Source organism: Sebastes fasciatus, chromosome 21 (assembly GCF_043250625.1).
Source record: "Sebastes fasciatus isolate fSebFas1 chromosome 21, fSebFas1.pri, whole genome shotgun sequence".
Taxonomy (NCBI): domain Eukaryota; kingdom Metazoa; phylum Chordata; class Actinopteri; order Perciformes; family Sebastidae; genus Sebastes; species Sebastes fasciatus.
Window position 1 is genome coordinate 669,489 of NC_133815.1, and position 20,332 is coordinate 689,820.

Below are 20,332 nucleotides of genomic sequence, written 5' to 3' on the forward strand. Positions count from 1 at the left end.
TCCTTCATCCATTCCTTAGTTTCATCCTTTTGTTGTCCTCCTTTAATCGATCCTTTCCTTTCCTTCCTTCCTTCTCTCTCTATACATCCTTCCTCCTAGCTCATCCTTCCTAAACATCCATAGAAGTGCATGATTCAACTTTTTCCCTTCATGGTTTAGTGTTAAAAAAGTTGCAAAAATTGCAGTAAATCGCGATATTGAATCGCAATTCACATCGAATCAGCACCCAGGTGTCGTCAAAGTATCGAATCGGGAGATAAGCGTAAGTTAAGTTGCGCCACTTCTGTAGTTATTTTGACCCAAACTAACATCTTTTCCTAAACCTAACCAAGTTGTTTCCTGTGAAGTTTATTTTGAAAAGACTGTATGCAAATAACGAGCGGAAATTGCTGGACATAAAAATATGAGGAATAACTTCTGGTAAGATATCAGACGAACCGTGAGACAGAGGGAACTATGGGGGATGGATGAAAGAAGGTTTGGATGAAGGAAGAAGGACGACAACGTCTCCATTTCCCCTATAAATAGTACCAGGACATGTAGGTATTCCCTCGCGGATACATTATAATAATGTGCAGTGTGAACACACCAGAACCGCGGCGGGTTTAGACATGTCAACGTGGGTGTTTGGACCTCAGACAGCGGTGGACGCGGTGACCACAGAGTCCACAACAACATAAACTACAGATGAGGAAGTAAATCAAAACAGACAAATTGGAAGTATTTGCTGGCGGGAGCCGCTGAAGTGAAAATGATTATTGGTTTCATTTGCAGCTCTTTTGTCTTGATAGACTCGGGCCTCATTACAGCTGGCAGCTCCTCTGATGGGGGGGGGGAAACTACAACATCGACCTTGAGGAAGTTACGGCGCTGCCCGGCGAACCCATCCATCTTCTCCGTCTGTCTCCGGGTCTCCAGCTCATTTAGGATTTAAGACAGAACCAATAAAAGTGTGATGGATCGGATTTACATGCTGCAGTTAAACACGAGGAGCGTCGCAAGGACATGACGGAGGAGGGACGAGGAAACGGGTTTGGGTCGGACTGAAGGTGAGACACAAGGAACTAAGGAGGTGAGGAAAGGAATGAACGAAAAGAAGGAAGGGACAGAAGGTAGGAAGGATAACACAAGGAGAAGACACTAAGGAAGTGAGGAGGGAAGAATGAACGAGAGAGAGAAGGAAGGAAGGAGCTTAAGGAAAGGAATGATGGAAAAGAGGGAGGATGGAAGAACTAAAGAGGGTTTGGATGAAGGAAGGAAGGATGAAAGAATAAAGAAAAAGACAAAAGGAAGAAAGGATAAAATGAGGAAAAGAAAAGGATAAAACTAGGGAAGGAAGAATTTAAGGGGGAAAGTAGGAAGGAAGGAGGGAACAGAAAGGATGGATAAAAGGAGGGAAACAAAAGTATGAAACTAAGGACTGGAGGAAGGATGAGTTAGAAGGAAGCATGGAGAGAGAGGAAGAAGGAAGGAGGTAAAAGAAAGGATGGAAGGGGACAAAGCAAGGAAAAGAAAAGGATGAAACTAAGGAAGTGAGGGAGGCAAATAAGATTGCAGGAGGGAGAGAAAGAGGGAAGGGAAGGAGTATTAAAGAAGGTCAAGAGGAAAATATAAAGAAGAAAAATGATAAAGAAGGGAAGAAGAGTGGTTTGTGGAAATGTAGGAAAGAGGGAAGAAGAAAACAGTGAGAGGAAGTAAAGTTAACAGGCAGGAGAGAAAAAGGACATAGGAAGGATAGACAGAACAGAAGTAAAGGATGCAAGGAAGTAAGAAAAGAAGGGAGGAAACAAGACTGGACAGGGAGGGAAGAAAAATATTATTAAGACGGAAAAAATGCATTAAAAAGTCAAAGATGGAGGGAAGCATTGAAGGAAGAAAAGATGACGCAAAGAAACAAATGATGACAAGTGGAGGGAGGGAAGGGAGAAAGGAGGGAGGAAGGAAAGGACGAGAGGAAATGAAGTAAACAAGAAGGAAAGGAGGGAGGACAGAAGTGATGAAGAAGGTGAGGACACAAGGGAGTAAGGACTAAATGAAAGGAGGTATAAAAGGAGAAAAAGAAAGAGGAGGTGAAGGATGATTTGTGAGCAGCTCAGAGTTTGTCATTCAAACGTCCGTCTCTTTTATCGTCCCGAGGCTCAGCGAGGCCGAAGACGACGCCTTCAGGCTCCTCCATCAAACCGACTCGTCCTCTCGGCTAATGGACGAGTAACGAGCCGCTAATGAGCAAAACACAAAAGATGGAACAACAGCGAGATTAGAAAGTGATCGGGAAGGAGGTGACCGCCGGGCCGGCTGCAGGTCAGCAGCTCATCGTGTCCTCTGGACAGGAAGTCAACACACACGGACAGACGGACGGAGAGCGGCGACACGGACCCAAAGTTTCACAAAGTCATTTTTAATGATTTAAAGTGGAGATGTTCCGATAAATACAAAGCAAATTAAAGCAGAAATATCAATTTATGTCACATTTTATCAATTAATTAATGCCTACATTTATTTGTAAAATTATTTTTGGTAAATTGAATGGCATATTTATTTATTATGTTGTTTATTTATTTATTTATTTTTTGGCAGGTTTCGTCCTCCATAAGAAATCATGTGTGGGAGCGTTTTGGATGATTACATTTATTTTTTAAAGTATTCAATTTACTATAAAAGTAAGAAAAGGAAAAGCAAAAAAACCCAATACAAATAAAGAAATAAAATTAAATAAAAGGGAAAATTAAACTGAAGAGCAGATAGAATTAATTAGTGAATTAATACAAATTAATTAAAACAGAAATGTTAATTTATGTCACATTTTATCAATTAATTAATGCCTACATTTATTTGTAATATTATTTCTGGTAAATTTAATACTATCTTTATTTATCGAGTTATTTATTTATTGATCTTTTATTTTGGTAGGTTTCGTCCTCCATAAGAAATCATGTGTGGGAGCTTTTTGGATGATCAAATTTATTGTTTAAAGCACTCAATTTACTCTAAAAGTAAGAGACGGAAAAGCAAAAAAAAAAGAAGAGAGAAATTAAATAAAAGGGAAAATTAAATTGAAGAGTAAATAGAATTAATTAAGGAATTAATACAAAGCTAATTAAAACAGAAATATAAATTTATGTCACATCAATTAATTAATGCCTACATTTATTTGTAATATTATTTCTGGTAAATTGAATGGCCTATTTATTTATAGAGTTATTTATTTTTTATTTTAGGCAGGTTCCGTCCTCCATAAGAAATCATGTGTGGGAGCCTTTTGGACGATAATGTCTTCAAATGTATTGTTTAAAGTATTCAATTTACTCTAATATATACAGTAATCTAGTGTAAAGTCAAATATAAATAAAGACATAAAAGAATATTTAGGATGCTACTTCTAACTTGGGTTTCCAGGGTTTCCAGGGTTTCCAGGGTTTCCAGGGTTTTCCAGGTCCTGTAGACTCCCTGAATAGAATCCGTTCTCCGTGTAAGTGAGGTCTCCATCTCCACTAACTTTCTTGTTTTTAATATATTCTCCAGTGCTCTGCCTCTTGTTTTATACCTCTCTAACGTTTGTTCCAGCCTTCAGGGCCTCTGCTCAGCTCGTTTCATCCATCTCCAATAAATCCTCTCCTCAGCTCATCTTCTGCATCTGTTTAAGCTGCTTCTCCTCCCTCATTCGTTTATTGAACTCTGAAATAACACGTTCATAAAACCCAAAAAACTCTGAGATTTGTGTTTAAATTGCATTTCTGTGTTTACGTTCCGTTTCCTGTTACTATTAGCTGCTGCAGTGATCTAATTTTCCTGCAGAGAATCATAAATGTTTCATCTCACTTCACTTTATTTCCATGTTTTTTCCCTTTTTCTCTCCAAATCCAGCCAAACTCTCCCTCCTCTCCCTCCTCACAGGAAGTGCTGTGAGCGTCTGCATCAGCTGTTATTGTAGTCAGAGAGAGAGAGGGAGACAACAGAAAACAGCCTGCAGCAACGTCTGGCATATTCAGGTCATTCCACAACAATCCAACAACAACACCGGCACCAACTGGAGGAGCCCACAGCAGGATCCAACCCGGCTCCGGCTCTCCTTCATTCTCAAACATGAGAAACTGACACATAATACCTGCAGAGGTGTGATTGGTGGAGTCTGGATGAACAGGCAGCAGTAGCAGTACCGTTAGCACTGCAATAACACAACATGACTCAGCTGTTTACTCACAAGTTTAACATTTAAATGTGAGAAGATTACATATTTCATCTGAAATTATCCGTCCGCAATTAAAACTTCACATGATGCATCAAGTGCAACAGGTGACTCTGATCCACTGTGTGAGCTGTCGCCTGCAGTAAACTATTGTTGTCCTCTTTGTTAACAGATAACAATGAGGACAGATTATCACGACACATCTTAGAAGATAAATAAATACCTACAATTAATAATTAATAAATACATTTTAAAATAAATTAACAAATGCAAAAATAAATGTAAACGTTTTTATATATATATATATATATATATATATATATATATATATATATATATATATGTATATATATGTATATATATATACATATATATATCATATTTTTCAGATCTGATTATTTTTGACTTTTTTCAGACATTTTTTGAGATCTTTTTTTTCGGACTGTTTTTCCAGACTTTTTTTTCAGACATTTTTCAGATCCTTTTTTTCAGACTTTTTTTTCAGACTTTTTTTGTCCGACATTTTTAAGATCTTTTTTTTTTCAGACATTTTTCAGATCTTTTTTTTCGGACATTTTTCTCAGACATTTAAAAAAAAACAAAAAACTTTTGACTTTTTTTTGGACATTTTTTCAGATCTTTTCTTTCAGACATTTTTCAGATCTTATTTTTCAGACTTTTTTTGTCCGACATTTTTCAGACTTTTCTGACATTTTTCAGATCTTTTTTTCAGACATTTTTTTCACACTTTTTGTCGGACATTTTTTCAGATCTTTTTTTTCGGACATTTTTCAGATCTTTTTTCAGACTTCTTTTTCAGAAATGTTTCAGATCTTTTTTTTCACACATTTTTTTAGATCTTTTTTTTCCAGACATTTTTCATATCTATTTTTTCACACTTTTTTTCCAGAAATTTTTTAGATCTTTTTTTTCAGACTTTTTTTTCAGACATTTTTCATATCTTTTTTTCAGACATTTTTTTCACACTTTTTGTTGGACATTTTTTCAGATATTTTTTTTCGGACATTTTTCAGATTTTTTTTCAGACTTTTTTTGTCCGACATTTTTCAGATATTTTTTTTCAGACTTGTTTTTCAGAAATTTTTCAGATATTTTTTTTCAGACCTTTTTTTTCACACTTTTTTTGTCCGACATTTTTCAGATATTTTTTTTCAGACATTTTTCAGATTTTTTTTTGATCTTTTTTTTCAGACCTTTTTACTGTAAATAAATAAGAAAAATAAATAGAAAAGTATATTAATTACGGAATTAATTTCATATTCAAATTTTTTAAATATATTTTTTTTAATTTATTTTTTAATTTAAAATTGAATTGTTTTTTACTATATAAAATTTAAATTTAATAAATTTAATAAAATTTGATTTAATTTAACGTTATGACACCCATTGGTTTGTGGACTGCCGTTTTTAAGCCCCGAGTTTGGTATTTTGTCCATCTCCATCTTGCTTTTTAGTCGTCTCCATCTTGCTTCTTGTCCGTCTCTATCTTGAGTTTTTGGCTGTCGCCATCTGTTTTTTTCGTCTAACTTTGATTAAGTGAAAACACACTGTGAAAGGGTTAACGTTATAAGACAAAAGCAAGTGGAGCTGAAGTCTGTATCATAATAAAGTAATGTTCCTTTTATTTTCAGGGGTGTGTTTTCTCTGCCAGGACCGGAGACCCCCGACACACGAGGTCCAGGAGGCGGTGGACCGAACCGGCCTCCCGTCTCTGGGCAGGCGGGTGGAACTTTTTATTTTATTTTATTTTATTTATTTTATTTGGACCAGCAGCAACAGCAGGAGGAGGAGGCCATTTCTCATCTGGCCACTCAATAATTCAACATAGCGGCGGTCCGCATGAAGGCTAGCGGGGAGCGGCGTCTCTCTGATGTCCGTGTAGAGCGGCGAGTGTTATGACAGTTGAAGACGCTGTCCCAAACTCACCCTAACCACACACATACACTTTAACATTAAGCAAAGAGAGAAACACTCTCAACAAACACGGATGATGACTGTGCTGCTGCAGAACGACTGATGAAGACGAGTAAAAAGAGTTTGTGGCAATAAAGTGAACTTTGTGGGTATCATTTGAAATGTACTACACGATTGTTTCAGTACTGCTTCCAAAGTTTGTTCCCTTCCTCTCCTCATCTTCCCTGATTCCTCCCTCCATCCCACAGCCTGTATATAAGAAGTGGACGTAGTCACCATGACTTCATCCATTGGTTTGTGGACTAAGGTTTTGAAGCCTCGAGTTGGAAATTTTGTCCGTCGCCATCTTGCTTTTTTGGCTGTTGCCATCTTGCTTTTTTGGCCGTTGCCATCTTGGTTTTTGGCCATCATCTTGGTTCTTGGCCGTCGCCATCTTGGTTTTGAAGGCGACCAAAATGTTCTAATTAACTCCGATGAAGTGAAAACACACAGTGAAAGGGTTAAAGTTGTAAGACGAAAACACGGACAACTCCCAGACCGGACAACGCCGTGGTAGCGACCTGTCAATCAGCAGGTAGCCCCGCCCTAAAGAATCCCCTGCTTTATGGTCTATGTGACTCTAAATGGGACCATCATTTACTAAATGAACATCATGCTGTATTGAAGAAGACTTGAAACTAGAGATTGAGACCATAAACTCATGTTTACAATGTTTACTGAGGTAATAAATCAAGAGAGAAGTAGGCTCATTTTCTCAGAGACTTCTATACAACCAGAGGAGTCGCCCCCTGCTGGCTGGTAGACAGGATGAAGGTTTAAGGCTCTTCAGCATTGGCTTCACTTTTCCCACTGCTCCATCCCTTCATCTTACATCTCATTAACTTCCTCCTCCTATCCTTCTTCTTTTCCTCCTAGCCTGGCATCCTCGCTTTCCCTCTTTCCTCCCTATCCATTTCCTTTCCTTCCTTCCTCATCCCCTTCTCTCTCGTTTCACAATAAAAAGAACTTGTTTCAAAACAAAAAAACTCCGAGGACAAAATAAATTGCCTCGTCATCACTTCATCATCGCTCCATCACCACAACAATATCGGATGTTGTTCAGAGAAGAATATTCATCCATCCAACGCTGAGAATTTATGGACATAACCCGCTTAAAAAGGATATGAAGTATGAAATATGGAGCAGCACTGGAAGAGAAAGCTAAATCAGCTCCACCGCAGTCATAATAACTGCAGTGAGATAATTGAAAATGCAGGTCGATACAAACGAGTTTTGAGACATGATATAAAAAACAAACAGGTGCAGCTTCAGCAGATTGAATTCAATATTAATTGAATAGCAGTCTGAAGCTACTCAAACAGTATTAGCGTTAACAGCAGAGCGTGTCTCAGCCAGTTAGGCAGAACATACTGAGTCCTGATGGGACCCGAGCAGACAAATCAGGTCAGTGGTCAGGTACAAACTAGGCCACGGACTCTGGTTCTGCACCGCCGCCGCAAGTTTAGAACAGCAGCAGAGTCACGAACGAACCATCTGAACCTCCGTCCAACTCACTGCAGCCCACTGACACTCATAGCTGCTCATAGTAACACGATAATACAATAACGGCACTAACTACTAGAGCTGGGGCGATACGCATATCTCCCAATTCAATATGTATTGTGATTTTTAAGTACTACGATTCGACATTACGATTTATTGTGATTGTTGTTAACTTTTTTAACACTAGACCATGAAGGGGAAAAGATGAATCAAACACTTCTAGGGACTTTTACTTTGTAAAATCTCTGAATGAATCCAGTAAAAGTGTTTGATTTCCAGCATGTCTGTAGTCAGAGACGTCCTGAAGTCAAATATATCAGGATCATTGTCAGGAATTATTTATTATCCAGCAACCCAGAAATCAAAGAATAAAGACATGTCCCTCACACATTAGTGGGATTTTCTTTTTAGTTTATAATGTTTTATACTTCTGCTGAATATAATCCATCAATCTGATTTCCATGGATGTATTTTGTATATAGTTTCCTTTAACACCTTATTTTGAAAAGTTGACGTAGTTTTTAAATACATAAACTACTACTACTTCTTACATACATAAACTACTACCATTCATCTGTCTTCTACCACCATTTTTTTCATGTTGTGATTTATAAGCGCATATAAAAATATATTATATATATAATATATATTATAATAATATATATAATATTATTATATATATATAATATATTATTATACTATATTATATATAATATAGTATAATAATAATTATAATATATATATATTATAATAATATATAATATATATATATTATAATAATACATATATATATATAATATATTATTATTGTATTATATATATTTATATATATATATATATATTATAAATAATATATATATTATATATATATAATAATATATTATATATATATAATATATATATATAATTATATAATAATAATAACAGTTATGACACAGTGACAGCGTGTCATAACTGTTATTATTATAATATATTATTATTATAATAATATTGTATATAATATATATATATATATATATATAATATATATATATATATATAAATATAATATATAATAATAACAGTTATGACACAGTGACAGCGTGTCATAACTGTTATTATTATAATATATATATATATATAAATATAATATATAATAATAATAACAGTTATGACACAGTGACAGCGTGTCGGCTGGCTGATGTAAACATTAGCCGTTAGCCGTTAGCTGTTAGCCGTTAGCTGCTACATTAGCATCTCTTCCAGCAGTTTTAAACAGCCAGCAGGTGCATCAGGTCAGCCTGACGTCATCGCTCACCTGTAGTTGTATGAGGGGAACTTCCTGCTCTCTGTCAGCATCACCTTGTAGAGAGAGATCACCTGAGCTCGTGCTGCTGCCATCATGTTGCTATGCTAACAGGATGCTAACAGCGCTTCTGTTTAAAGCCCTCAGCAGGACCCCTAACGACGGGCGGCCAGAGAGCGCCTGTACACAAATACCCGCCTTATCTCTTCTTATTATCTTCCTGCCTTTATTTAGTTAAAGTCACATCCACAGTTACGAACACTGAAGTCATTAAAATCACTAAAAAAACAGTTATTTAATTTTGAACACGATTTTAGGTCCAGCGCGCACACAGGCGCGTCCCCGCCAACTGACTAGCAGCTGAACGGTGAAGAGTGACAGGAGGTGAGTTAGCTCATTTTAACCTCTAAAAGTCAACATTTACACAATAACAGTGCGTTCTACTGAACGGAGGGTACGGGGAGGGTACAGGGAGGGTATGGTGAGGGTACAGGGAGGGTACAGGGAGGATACAGTGAGGTTATAGTGAGGTTACACTGAGGATATAGAGGCTGACTGTGGGACACAAGCCTCTGTGTTCACCTACAAACACTGTTAGTTATGAGACAGCATGTCAGCTGCTCTGCTAACAACACACTGCTGACAGGCCTGCAGCTGGTTTCATAATGAGTTATATAAGGAGTTAAATAAAGGTAAATAATTAGCTAAATAATTAGTTAAATAATGAGTTAATGAGTTAAATAATGAGTTAAATAATGAGTTAAATAATGAGTTAAATAATGAGTTAAATTAGTTAAATATTGAGTTAATTAAGGAGTTAAATAAGGAGTTAAATAATTAGCTAAATAATTAGTTAAATAATGAGTTGACTTTTGAGTTAAATAATGACTTAAATAATGACTTAAATAATGACTTAAATAATGACTTAAATATTGAGTTAAATAAGGAGTTGAATAAGGAGTTAAATAATGACTTAAATAATGACTTAAATATTGAGTTCAATAATGAGTTAATGAGTTTATGAGTTAAATAATGAGTTAAATGAGTTATATAAGGAGTTAAATAAAGGTAAATAATTAGCTAAATAATTAGTTAAATAATGAGTTAATGAGTTAAATAATGAGTCAAATAATGAGTTAAATAATGAGTTAAATAATGAGTTAAATATTGAGTTAAATAATGAGTTGAATATTGAGTTAAATGAGTCAAATAATGAGTTAAATAATGAGTGGAATATTGAGTCAAATAATGAGTTAAATAATGAGTTGAATATTGAGTTAAATGAGTCAAATAATGAGTTAAATAATGAGTGGAATATTGAGTTAAATGAGTTAAATAATTAGTTAAATAATGAGTTGAATATTGAGTTAAATAATGAGTTAAATAATGAGTTCAATAATGAGTTCATGAGTTTATGAGTTAAATAATGAGTTAAATGAGTTATATAAGGAGTTAAATAAAGGTAAATAATTAGCTAAATAATTAGTTAAATAATGAGTTAATGAGTTAAATAATGAGTCAAATAATGAGTTAAATAATGAGTTAAATAATGAGTTAAATATTGAGTTGAATAATGAGTTAAATAATGAGTTAAATAATGAGTTAAATATTGAGTTAAATAATGAGTTGAATATTGAGTTAAATGAGTCAAATAATGAGTTAAATAATGAGTTGAATATTGAGTTAAATAATGAGTTAAATAATGAGTTGAATAATGAGTTAAATAATGAGTTGAATAATGAGTCAAATAATGAGTTAAATAATGAGTTAAATAATGAGTTAAATATTGAGTTGAATAATGAGTTAAATAATGAGTTAAATAATGAGTTGAATAATGAGTCAAATAATGAGTTAAATAATGAGTTAAATAATGAGTTAAATATTGAGTTAAATAATGAGTTAAATATTGAGTTAAATAATGAGTTGAATATTGAGTTAAATGAGTCAAATAATGAGTTAAATAATGAGTGGAATATTGAGTTAAATGAGTTAAATAATTAGTTATATAATGAGTTGAATATTGAGTTAAATAATGAGTTAAATAATGAGTTGAATATTGAGTTGAATATTGAGTTAAATAATGAGTTAAATAATGAGTTGAATAATGAGTTAAATAATGAGTTGAATAATGAGTTAAATAATGAGTTAAATAATGAGTTGAATATTGAGTTAAATAATGAGTTGACTTTTGAGTTAAATAATGACTTAAATAATGAGTTGAATAATGAGTTAAATAATGAGTTAAATAATGAGTTAAATGAGTTAAATAATGAGTTAAATAATGAGTTGAATATTGAGTTAAATAATGAGTTGAATAATGAGTTAAATAATGAGTTAAATAATGAGTTAAATGAGTTAAATAATGAGTTAAATAATGAGTTAAATAATGAGTTAATGAGTTAAATAATGAGTTAAATAATGAGTTGAATATTGAGTTAAATAATGAGTTAATGAGTTAAATAATGAGTTAAATAATGAGTTGAATATTGAGTTAAATAATGAGTTGAATAATGAGTTAAATAATGAGTTAATGAGTTAAATAATGAGTTAAATAATGAGTTGAATATTGAGTTAAATAATGAGTTAATGAGTTAAATAATGAGTTAAATAATGAGTTGAATATTGAGTTAAATAATGAGTTGAATATTGAGTTAAATAATGAGTTAAATAATGAGTTAAATAATGAGTTAAATAATGAGTTAAATAATGAGTTAATGAGTTAAATAATGAGTTAAATAATGAGTTGAATATTGAGTTAAATAATGAGTTAAATATTGAGTTAAATAATGAGTTAAATAATGAGTTAAATAATGAGTTAATCTGTACACAGACGCTCGGCTAATGACACCTCAGGACTAACTTAAAAATGCATGTAAGTTATCATACATGCACGTGGTGTTGGTGTTACTGTGTGCACGTGTGTATGACCTTTCTGTCAGGTTATCTAACCAGGTGATAGACTGAGACCTGACCATGACTCAGTGTTGCAGGAAGTATTCACCACCTTTTGACTGCAGTAAAAGTACTAATACCACACTGTAGAAATATTCTGTTACATTCCACCTCTGGGTTACAGACATGTAAAATGAACTCTTTGATACGCAGGACGTGTTGACAGGTTCACCAGAGAGGCTGAAGGTCAGAGGTCAAGGACGGTGTCTGTTCTTGTTAGTGGGATCTGACCTTTGACCTCTCGGGGGCAGTTTGAGACGGCCGGGTCGAGAAGGAGAGGAAGTGTTTTAACGTGATGAGGGAACGTCAGAGAAGACATTTCTGTTTAGAGAGGTGGACATTTGTCTTGTTAGAGACGGAGGACAGTGTGTGTGTGTGTGTGTGTGTGTGTGTGTGTGTGTGTGTACACACAGTATGCTCTTTAGCAGTGGATGCGTGAAAGGTCAGAGACACATCCTGTTTGTTGATGTCCTGCTGTCTTTTAGTGTAAAGGTCAATGGCACTGCTGTGTGTGTGTATGTGTGTGTGTGTGTGTGTGTGTGTGTGTGTGTGTGTGTGTGTGTGTGTGTGTGTGTGTGTGTGTGTGTCTGTGTGCGTGCGTGCGTGCGAGTGAGTGTGTGTGTGTGTGCGTGCGTGCGAGCGAGTGAGTGTGTGTGTGTGTGTGTGTTGGTAAAAACTCACTTGATAACATTGATCGTCATGTCTGTTGTTGGTGTGTGTGTGTGTGTGTTTGTTGTACATCTCTATCTTTGTGAGGATGCACCGATCCAACTTTTCATTGTTGATCGTCTGTTTGTTGATTAATAATTAATTCAGTAATTGTTTGGTCTATAAAAATGTCTGGAATTTAAATTTCCCAAAAGTCCAAGTTGATGTATTCCAAAGTGTTATTTTGTCTGAACACAAAGATCAGCAAATATTATTAATAGGGCTGTCAATCGATTAAAAAACATGAATCTCTAATTAAACACACGTTTGTTATCTGTTCACCTTTAAGGGAGATTTGTCAAGTATTTAATCCTCTTATCAACATGGGAGTGGACTAATATGCTGCTTTATGTAAATGTATGTATATATTTATTATTGTAAATCAATTAACAACACAGAACAATGACAGATATTGATCCAGAAACCCTCACAGGTACTGCATTTAGCATAAAACAATATACTCCAATCATAACATGGCAAACTGCAGCCCAACAGGCAACAACAGCTGTCAGTGTGTCAGTGTGCTGACTTGACTATGACTTGCCCCAAACCAGAATCAGAATCAGAATCAGAAAGGTGTTTATTGCCAGGTGTAAGGGGTATACACGAGGAATTTTCTTTGGCTTATTGGTGCGAGGCAAACAGTATAATAACAAAGAATAGATAAACGTTAGAATAAAATAAGAATAAAAAATGTACAATTTACAAAATAAGCTATAAAATAAACATGGTATAAACAGATAGTGCAAATATTGTCGGTGTGCAAACAAAACAATCAGTTATCAGAGGGAGAGAGAGGGAGAGAGAGGGATACTGTAGGGGGTGGTATTGAGAGTGTATGAGAGAGGGGGAGAGTCAGTGTCGGGGCCGTAGTGTGTGTGTGAGGGGAAGACAGTCACAGGGGGGCAGAGGGGCTGTTGGAGAGCCCCACTGCCATGGGGAAAAAACTGTTTTTGTGGCGTGAGGTTTTGGTCCTGATGGACCTTAACCTCCTGCCAGATGGTAAAGTCTGAAAGAGATGGTGTCCAGGATGGGAGGTGTCGGCCACAATCTTCCCTGCCCTCCTTATGGTCCTGGAGGTGTACAGCTCCTGGAGGGAGGGAAGGTTGCAGCCAATCGCCCTCTCTGCAGCACGGATGACCCGCTGCAGCCTGGCCTTGTCCCTGGCGGTGGCAGCGGCAAACCAGACGGTGATGGAGGAGGTGAGGATGGACTCGATGATGGCCGAGTAGAAGTGCACCATCATGGTCTGTGGCAGGTTGAATTTCTTCAACTGCCTCAGGAAGTACATCCTCTGCTGGGCCTTACTGGTGAGGGAGCTGATGTTTAGCTCCCACTTGAGGTCCTGGGCGATGGTCGTGCCCAGGAAACGGAACGACTCCACCGTGTTGACTGGGGAGCCGCGCAGGATGAGGGGGGGGAGCGGGGCTGAGTTCCTTCTGAAGTCCACTGCCATCTCCACTGTCTTCAGAGCATTCAGCTCCATGTGGTTCTGGCTGCACCAGGATGCCAGATGGTCAACCTCCCATCTGTAGGCAGACTCGTCACCCTCGGAGATGAGGCCGATGAGGGTGGTGTCGTCTGCAAACTTAAGGAGCCTGACAGATTGGTGTCTGGAGGTGCAGCCGTTGGTGTACAGGGAGAAGAGCAGTGGGGAGAGAACGCAGCCTTGGGGGGCACCGGTGCTGATGGTCTGGGTGTCGGAGACTTGCTTCCCCAGCCTTACGTGCTGACTCCTGTCAGTTAGAAAGTCTGTGATCCACCTGCAGGTGGAGTCAGGCACGCTCAGCAGGGAAAGCTTGTCCTGTAGCAGAGCTGGGCTGATGGTGTTGAATGCGGAACTGAAGTCCACAAACAGGATCCTGGCATAGGAGCCAGGGGAGTCCAGATGCTGGAGAATGTAATGAAGGGCTAAATTTACTGCGTCGTCTACAGATCTGTTAGGTCTGTAGGCGAACTGCAGTGGGTCCAGCAGGGGGTTGGTTATTGTCTTTAGGTGTTGGAGCACAAGGCGTTCAAAGGTCTTCATTATAACGGAGGTCAGGGCGACGGGTCTGTAGTCCTGAAGACCTGTGATCCTTGGCTTCTTGGGGACCGGGATGATGGTGGAGGCTTTGAAGCAGGCCGGCACCCTGCAGTTTTCCAGGGAGGTGTTGAAAATCCCTGTAAACACTGGAGACAACTGGTCTGCACAGTGTTTCAGGGTTGCAGGTGAGACAGAGTCTGGGCCGGCTGCTTTGCGGGGGTTTTGTCCTTTGAAGAGCCTGTTGACCTCCTCCTCTTGGATGGACAGAGGTGTGAAGGGGGGGAGGGGTGTGCACAGGCTGGGTGCTTGTGGAGAAAGCTGGGGGGTGCTGGTGTTAACAGTGTTAACTGCTGATGGCTGATGGCTGGGGGGAGAGGAGATGCAGCCAGGACCGTCACTTCGTCTGTCGAATCTGCAGTGAAACTCATTCAGCTCATTTGCCAGTCGGAGGTCATTCGTGGAGTGGGACGGTTTGGGCTTATAGTTTGTGATCTGCCTCAGCCCTTTCCAGACTGAGGCAGAGTCACTGGCTGAGAACTGCTCTTGTAGTTTCTCTCCATACTGCCGTTTGGCCTCCCTCACCGCCTTGCCAAACGCGTATTTAGCCTCTTTAAAGCCCTCCCTGTCACCACTCCTAAATGCCTCTTCCTTAACCAAACGAAGCTGTTTGAGTTTGGCTGTGAACCAGGGCTTCTCGTTGTTATAGTGAACCCTGGTACGCGTCGGTATACTGCATGTGATTATCATAAAGTGGGCATGTCTGTAAAGGGGAGACTCGTGGGTACCCATAGAACCCATTTACATTCACTGATCTGGAGGTCAGAGGTCAAGGGACCCCTTTGAACATGGACATGACAGTTTTTCCTCGCCAAAAGAGCGTTATTTAACCTCCTTCATGACCAGCTAGTCTGACATGGTTGGTACCGATGGATTCATCAGGTTCACTAGTTTCATATGAGACCAGTATTGGACTTTTCTTCTGTCTTTCTTTCTGACTTTTTTTGACAATTTTCTGACTGTTTTTGGGACATTTTTCAGACATTATTTTCTGATATTTTACGGACTTTTTTGACATTTTTATTATTATTTTTTTTACTTTTTTTTGACATTTTTCAGACTTTTTTTCTCACATGACATGGTTGATTTCATATGAAATCTCTTCAGCTTGTGTTAACCACAGCCCTGATTTCAGACATCTTACTAAAAACCCATTGACTTCCAGACGAGGGAACAGGAAGTGCTAAAATAATAACTCATTTCCGGGTTTAAGGTCTCATTCCTGCAGCTTTCTATAAAGTGTGTTAATATAAATGCCAGAATGTATAAATAAGATATAATAATTTCTTGAATAGTTGCCAATTAGTCAGTTAATGAATCAACTCAACGCTACAGTAAACAGATCCCCAATAAATCTTCTCCTCTCCGTCATCAGTCACCAGACGGAGTACGGAAGTGTGCCGTGTTATATCCTATTAGGGGATGGATTATGTCAATGAGGGTCCTCACAAGTATAGGAGTCCACCAGTGAGCGTCCCTGCAGAGCCAGCTGACTGACGGGCGGATCAATAAAGGAGGATTTCCTCCGGTCCCGGGCGGCCGGCCGGACCGACTCTCCTCGTCTCAGCGGAGCTTTCAGACTGAATCCTGCTGCTGTCAGTGTCACTGTTCACACTGAGCTGCTAAATGCTCTTTATCCAGTCTCTCCATCCACTGTCACACCTGCTTCCTCCCTATCAAACACCCACACCGACTCGCCGTGTGAGCGCTGACACGCGGAAATCTTTGCAGGAAGATCTTCCTGAGAGTTGTTGACAGTCGAGATGGAAGATTAAATTCTGTCCGTTAGATTTGAACTGTGAGATGTTCGTGATTCCCTCCTCGCAGGGTCTGAAATGAACATCCGGCCAGCGCCACATGAGGGTAGATTTCCCTTTTCTAACCTGGTCTTGTTATGGATGTGGATTGTGTTTCGTGGATGTAGCGTCGGTGTGGCTTTGTAGTTTTTGTCCGTCGCCATCTTGGTTTTAGAAATTGGAAATTAGATTTAAAACAAAACGCAAAATATCGCGATATATTGAATCGTAACCCCGGTATCATGATACGTATCGTATCGCCAGATTCTTGCCAATACACCGTCCTGATGGATTCATCAGGTTCTCTAGTTTCATATGAAACCAGTATCTTCACTCTAGCTTTAAAACTGAGACGCTACAACCCAAAAATCACATGTTGCGTTAATGTCTTAAAGAAATTAGTGTCTGAATTTGAATGAAAAATGAATTTGCGTTAATGCGTTATCATCATGTCATCTTTGACAGCTCTAGTTTTAGCATCAGTGTGTGTTTTATTATTGTGTTCTTGTATATGTCTCTTGTTTCCTGTTCTACTCTGGTGCTTCATGGATGTGGACTGTGTTTTATGGATGTAGCGTTGGTGGAAGTTTAGTTAAAAGTTCCTACAATGCGGGACAATAAAGTGAATGTTGAAGAAGTAAGTTTAGCTGTTTGAAGTTGAATGTTTGTGTAGAGACCTGTGGTCCTTCAGCAAACTGCCGAGAACCCGACTGGATGAAGTGAGAAATAGTTTGGTATGTTTGTGTGTTGCTTCTCATTTTGAATCACCGCTGTGAGCTGCAGATTGACTTTTCTCCCGTCTCCTTTCTGCCTGGCGGATTAAGGCCTCCCGACGCCGTCTACCCCCCGTCATCGATCGCTTCCTCCCGTGTTCAGACCTGCAGAAGAATCCGTCTGGGACACATCAGCCCGTGACCCGAACCCGATCGCCCACCGGTCCATCCATACATCCAGCCATCCATCTTCTCTGTTCCAGTCCTCGTCTCCGGATCAGCAAACTCTTCTGCCCCGTTGGTTCCACGCACTGAAGTAGGTGGACAAGTGTGTGTGTGTGTGTGTGTGTGTGTGTGTGTGTGTGTGTGTGTGTGTGTGTGTTGTTGTGATGTTTCACCGTGTTGAACATCATATTGATCCCTGTTCTGCCCTCTGCATTTACTATCCATCTAAATTCTGTACTTAATGTGCTCTGCGTGTGCACATCAGTAGTGTGCATTTGTGTCTGTAGTGCTACGATTTTGAAAAAGTCTAATTTCAATTATTTTGACTGATATTTCAATTGTGATATGATTTGTGATATTAGAGGGAATTTAAATCATTATTCTCATTTTCATTGAAAAACATAAAAAAAAAAAAATTTTTACCCACATCTCGTCTTTAACAAATATTGCGCCTCCTGCGATTTGAAAACCAGGATCTGTGTTTTCTCCTGTGGGCAACTTCTGAGTCTGAGAAGTGAAGCCAATGCTGAAGTGTCTTAAACCTGCATCCTCTCTACCAGCCAGCAGGGGGCGACTCCTCTGGTTCTATAGAAGTCTGATAGAAAATGAGCTTCTACTTCTCTCTTGATTTATTACCTCAGTAAACATTGTAAACATGAGTTTATGGTCTCAATCTCTAGTTTCAAGTCTTCTTCAATACAGCATGATGTTCATTTAGTAAATGATGGTCCCATTTAGAGTCAGATAGACCATAAAGCAGGGGATGCTTTAGAGCGGGGCTACCTGCTGATTGACAGGTCGCTACCACGGCGTTGTCCGGTCTGGGATTTGTCCGTGTTTTCGTCTCACAACTTTAACCCTTTAATCACAGTGTGTTTTCACTTCATCGGAGTTAATTAGAACATTCTGGTTGCCTCAACATTTCTTATTCAGCGTTCGGATGTACTTAGCTCCGCCCTCTAGTGTCACTACTGGTTGCAAAAAACCAAGATGGTGACGGCCAACAACCAAGATGGTGACCGCCAAAAACCACGGTGGTGACGGCCAGTAACCAAATGGTGATGGCCAAAAACCAAGATGGCGACAAAAAAAACCAAGATGGTGACCGCCAAAAACCAAATGGCGACAGCGAAAAGCCCAGATGGCGACAGCCACAAATTAAGATGGCAACGGCCAAAAACGGCCATCCTGTTGCCTGTTGGGCTGCAGTTTGCCATGTTATGATTGGATTATATTGTTTTATGCTAAATGCAGTACCTGTGAGGGTTTCTGGATCAATATCTCTCATTGATTTGTGTTGGTAATTGATTTACAATAATAAATATATAATAAATACATACATACTTGACAAATCTCCCTTTAAGGTTCATTTTGAACAGATAAAAAATACACGATTAATTTGCGATTAAACATTATATCTAAATATGTAACAGGAAGGACGCAACACCGTGTAACGAGACAATATGGAGAAACTAAAACAGCAAGTTATATGTTGAATAAACAGACAAAGTACTGAATAAAACATTAGTGACTTGTAATTTAAAATGATCTGAATGTCAGTGCAGACATTAAGTGAGCACATGCAACAGCACATGCAACAGCACATGCAACAGCAGCAGTATTTCTATTTATTTCTGAATGAATATTTGATGTGTCTAACCTCCCTCTCGCTGCACAAAGACAACCACACGACGGTTTCCTGGGATTTTAGCTTTATTTAGTGTTTAATGTCACACTGAGGAAAGTGAAGTCAGCGCAGCAGATGTAAACAAACCCGACCTCTCGGCTTTAATTGGCAGAAGAAATGCAAATGTAGTGAAAATGAGCGTCTGCTTTGATGTGGAGGAGAGACGCTGGAGGAAGTCCAAATCAAAGGCTGCAGCAACTGGACTGAAGGGAACATCTGTGGGGACGATTCCTGATGTTTATGGTGACAAAGTTAGAGTCCTGCAGAGGGTCACACATCTGGAGGAAATACATCCTCCGACTTACAGAGGGGTCTCTGGTTTAGTTACACTGCAGGTTGTACAGTCACAAACACAAAACCCTCCAAATAATTCACTATTTATTATAAACCCTTGGTGTTGACGTCATGATGAGGTCATGATGAGGTCATGATGAGGTCATGATGAGGTCACGGTGTTAGCTGGAGGCTAAACAAAGGAAAGACTGGAGGCTAACTAACGCTAGCAGTGGGCTAAAGTTACACATCTAAAATGTCCTCTTGCTGTGTTGTTGGCTGCCAGAATCCAGATATCACAGACATTAGAGATGACTAGCTGGGGTTGTCTCGGGCACCAAAAGTGCTAGACCCGGCCCTGAACCGACTATTTACTAAAGTCAGCGTCCTGTTGCTGGCGCTTGTGCTCGCTCTACATAGACATGAAGGAGCATCGCTCAACACAGTGAGGAGACACACGTCAGCTAAAAGCACAATATCACTCTATATTTCAGCTGCTTAGCAGTAATGTTAGCTGACCAGACCAAGGTCTCTCCATGAATCAATGCTGATCTTAGTGTTGGCTTTTCCCGCCTCAGCCTCCCGACCGCGGCCGGAGGGAACGGGGGAGACGGCGGAGTTTTGGTCGGAGACGATAACGCTTCTCTCTGCGGAGCCCCGTCACTTCACAAGACACGGGAAACCTCTGTTGGTCTGGAGGAGCTGCAGCAGTTATTTCTGCACAAACGTCCACTGAACATTCACTAGATATTCTCAGAGCTAAACTAACTCTTCTGCAGTGTGTAGTGTGCACGCATACACGTGAGAGGTGGAGAGAGAAGGAGCACGGTGTGTGAGTGAAGGCAGGCAGAGGAGCAGAGGAGCAGAGGAGCAGAGGAGCAGAGACTCCGGTCCTGGAGACCAAAGCTACAGTCTCCTCCGCGTCCTCCGACCGCGGCCAACACTGT

The 20,332-nt window shown here is 38.8% G+C and overlaps 2 protein-coding genes and 1 long non-coding RNA gene across 6 annotated transcripts in view; 2 read left to right on the plus strand and 1 right to left on the minus strand.

Moving 5' to 3' along the window:
- The window catches only part of lyrm4b (LYR motif containing 4), a 38,243-nt gene extending 29,035 nt beyond the window's left edge, over positions 1 to 9,208 (minus strand). The window contains exon 1 of one of the 2 annotated variants that reach the window (XM_074622335.1): positions 8,961 to 9,120. In XM_074622335.1, the coding sequence (XP_074478436.1) occupies positions 8,961 to 9,046 (86 nt within the window). In that variant the 5' untranslated portion in view covers positions 9,047 to 9,120. Of the gene's footprint in view, positions 1 to 8,960 lie in introns of both variants that reach the window. The other variant, XM_074622336.1, reaches the window with a different exon arrangement.
- The window catches only part of LOC141759878 (uncharacterized), a 213,177-nt gene that overhangs the window by 89,207 nt on the left and 103,638 nt on the right, over positions 1 to 20,332 (plus strand). The window lies entirely within an intron of this gene.
- fars2 (phenylalanyl-tRNA synthetase 2, mitochondrial) overlaps positions 9,188 to 20,332 on the plus strand; it is a 114,783-nt gene continuing 103,638 nt past the window's right edge. For 2 of the 3 annotated variants that reach the window (XM_074622307.1, XM_074622308.1), the window contains exons 1-2: positions 9,188 to 9,332; positions 17,312 to 17,516. The gene's annotated coding sequence lies outside the window, so the exon portion shown is untranslated. Of the gene's footprint in view, positions 9,333 to 17,311; positions 17,529 to 20,332 lie in introns of all 3 variants that reach the window. The other variant, XM_074622309.1, reaches the window with a different exon arrangement.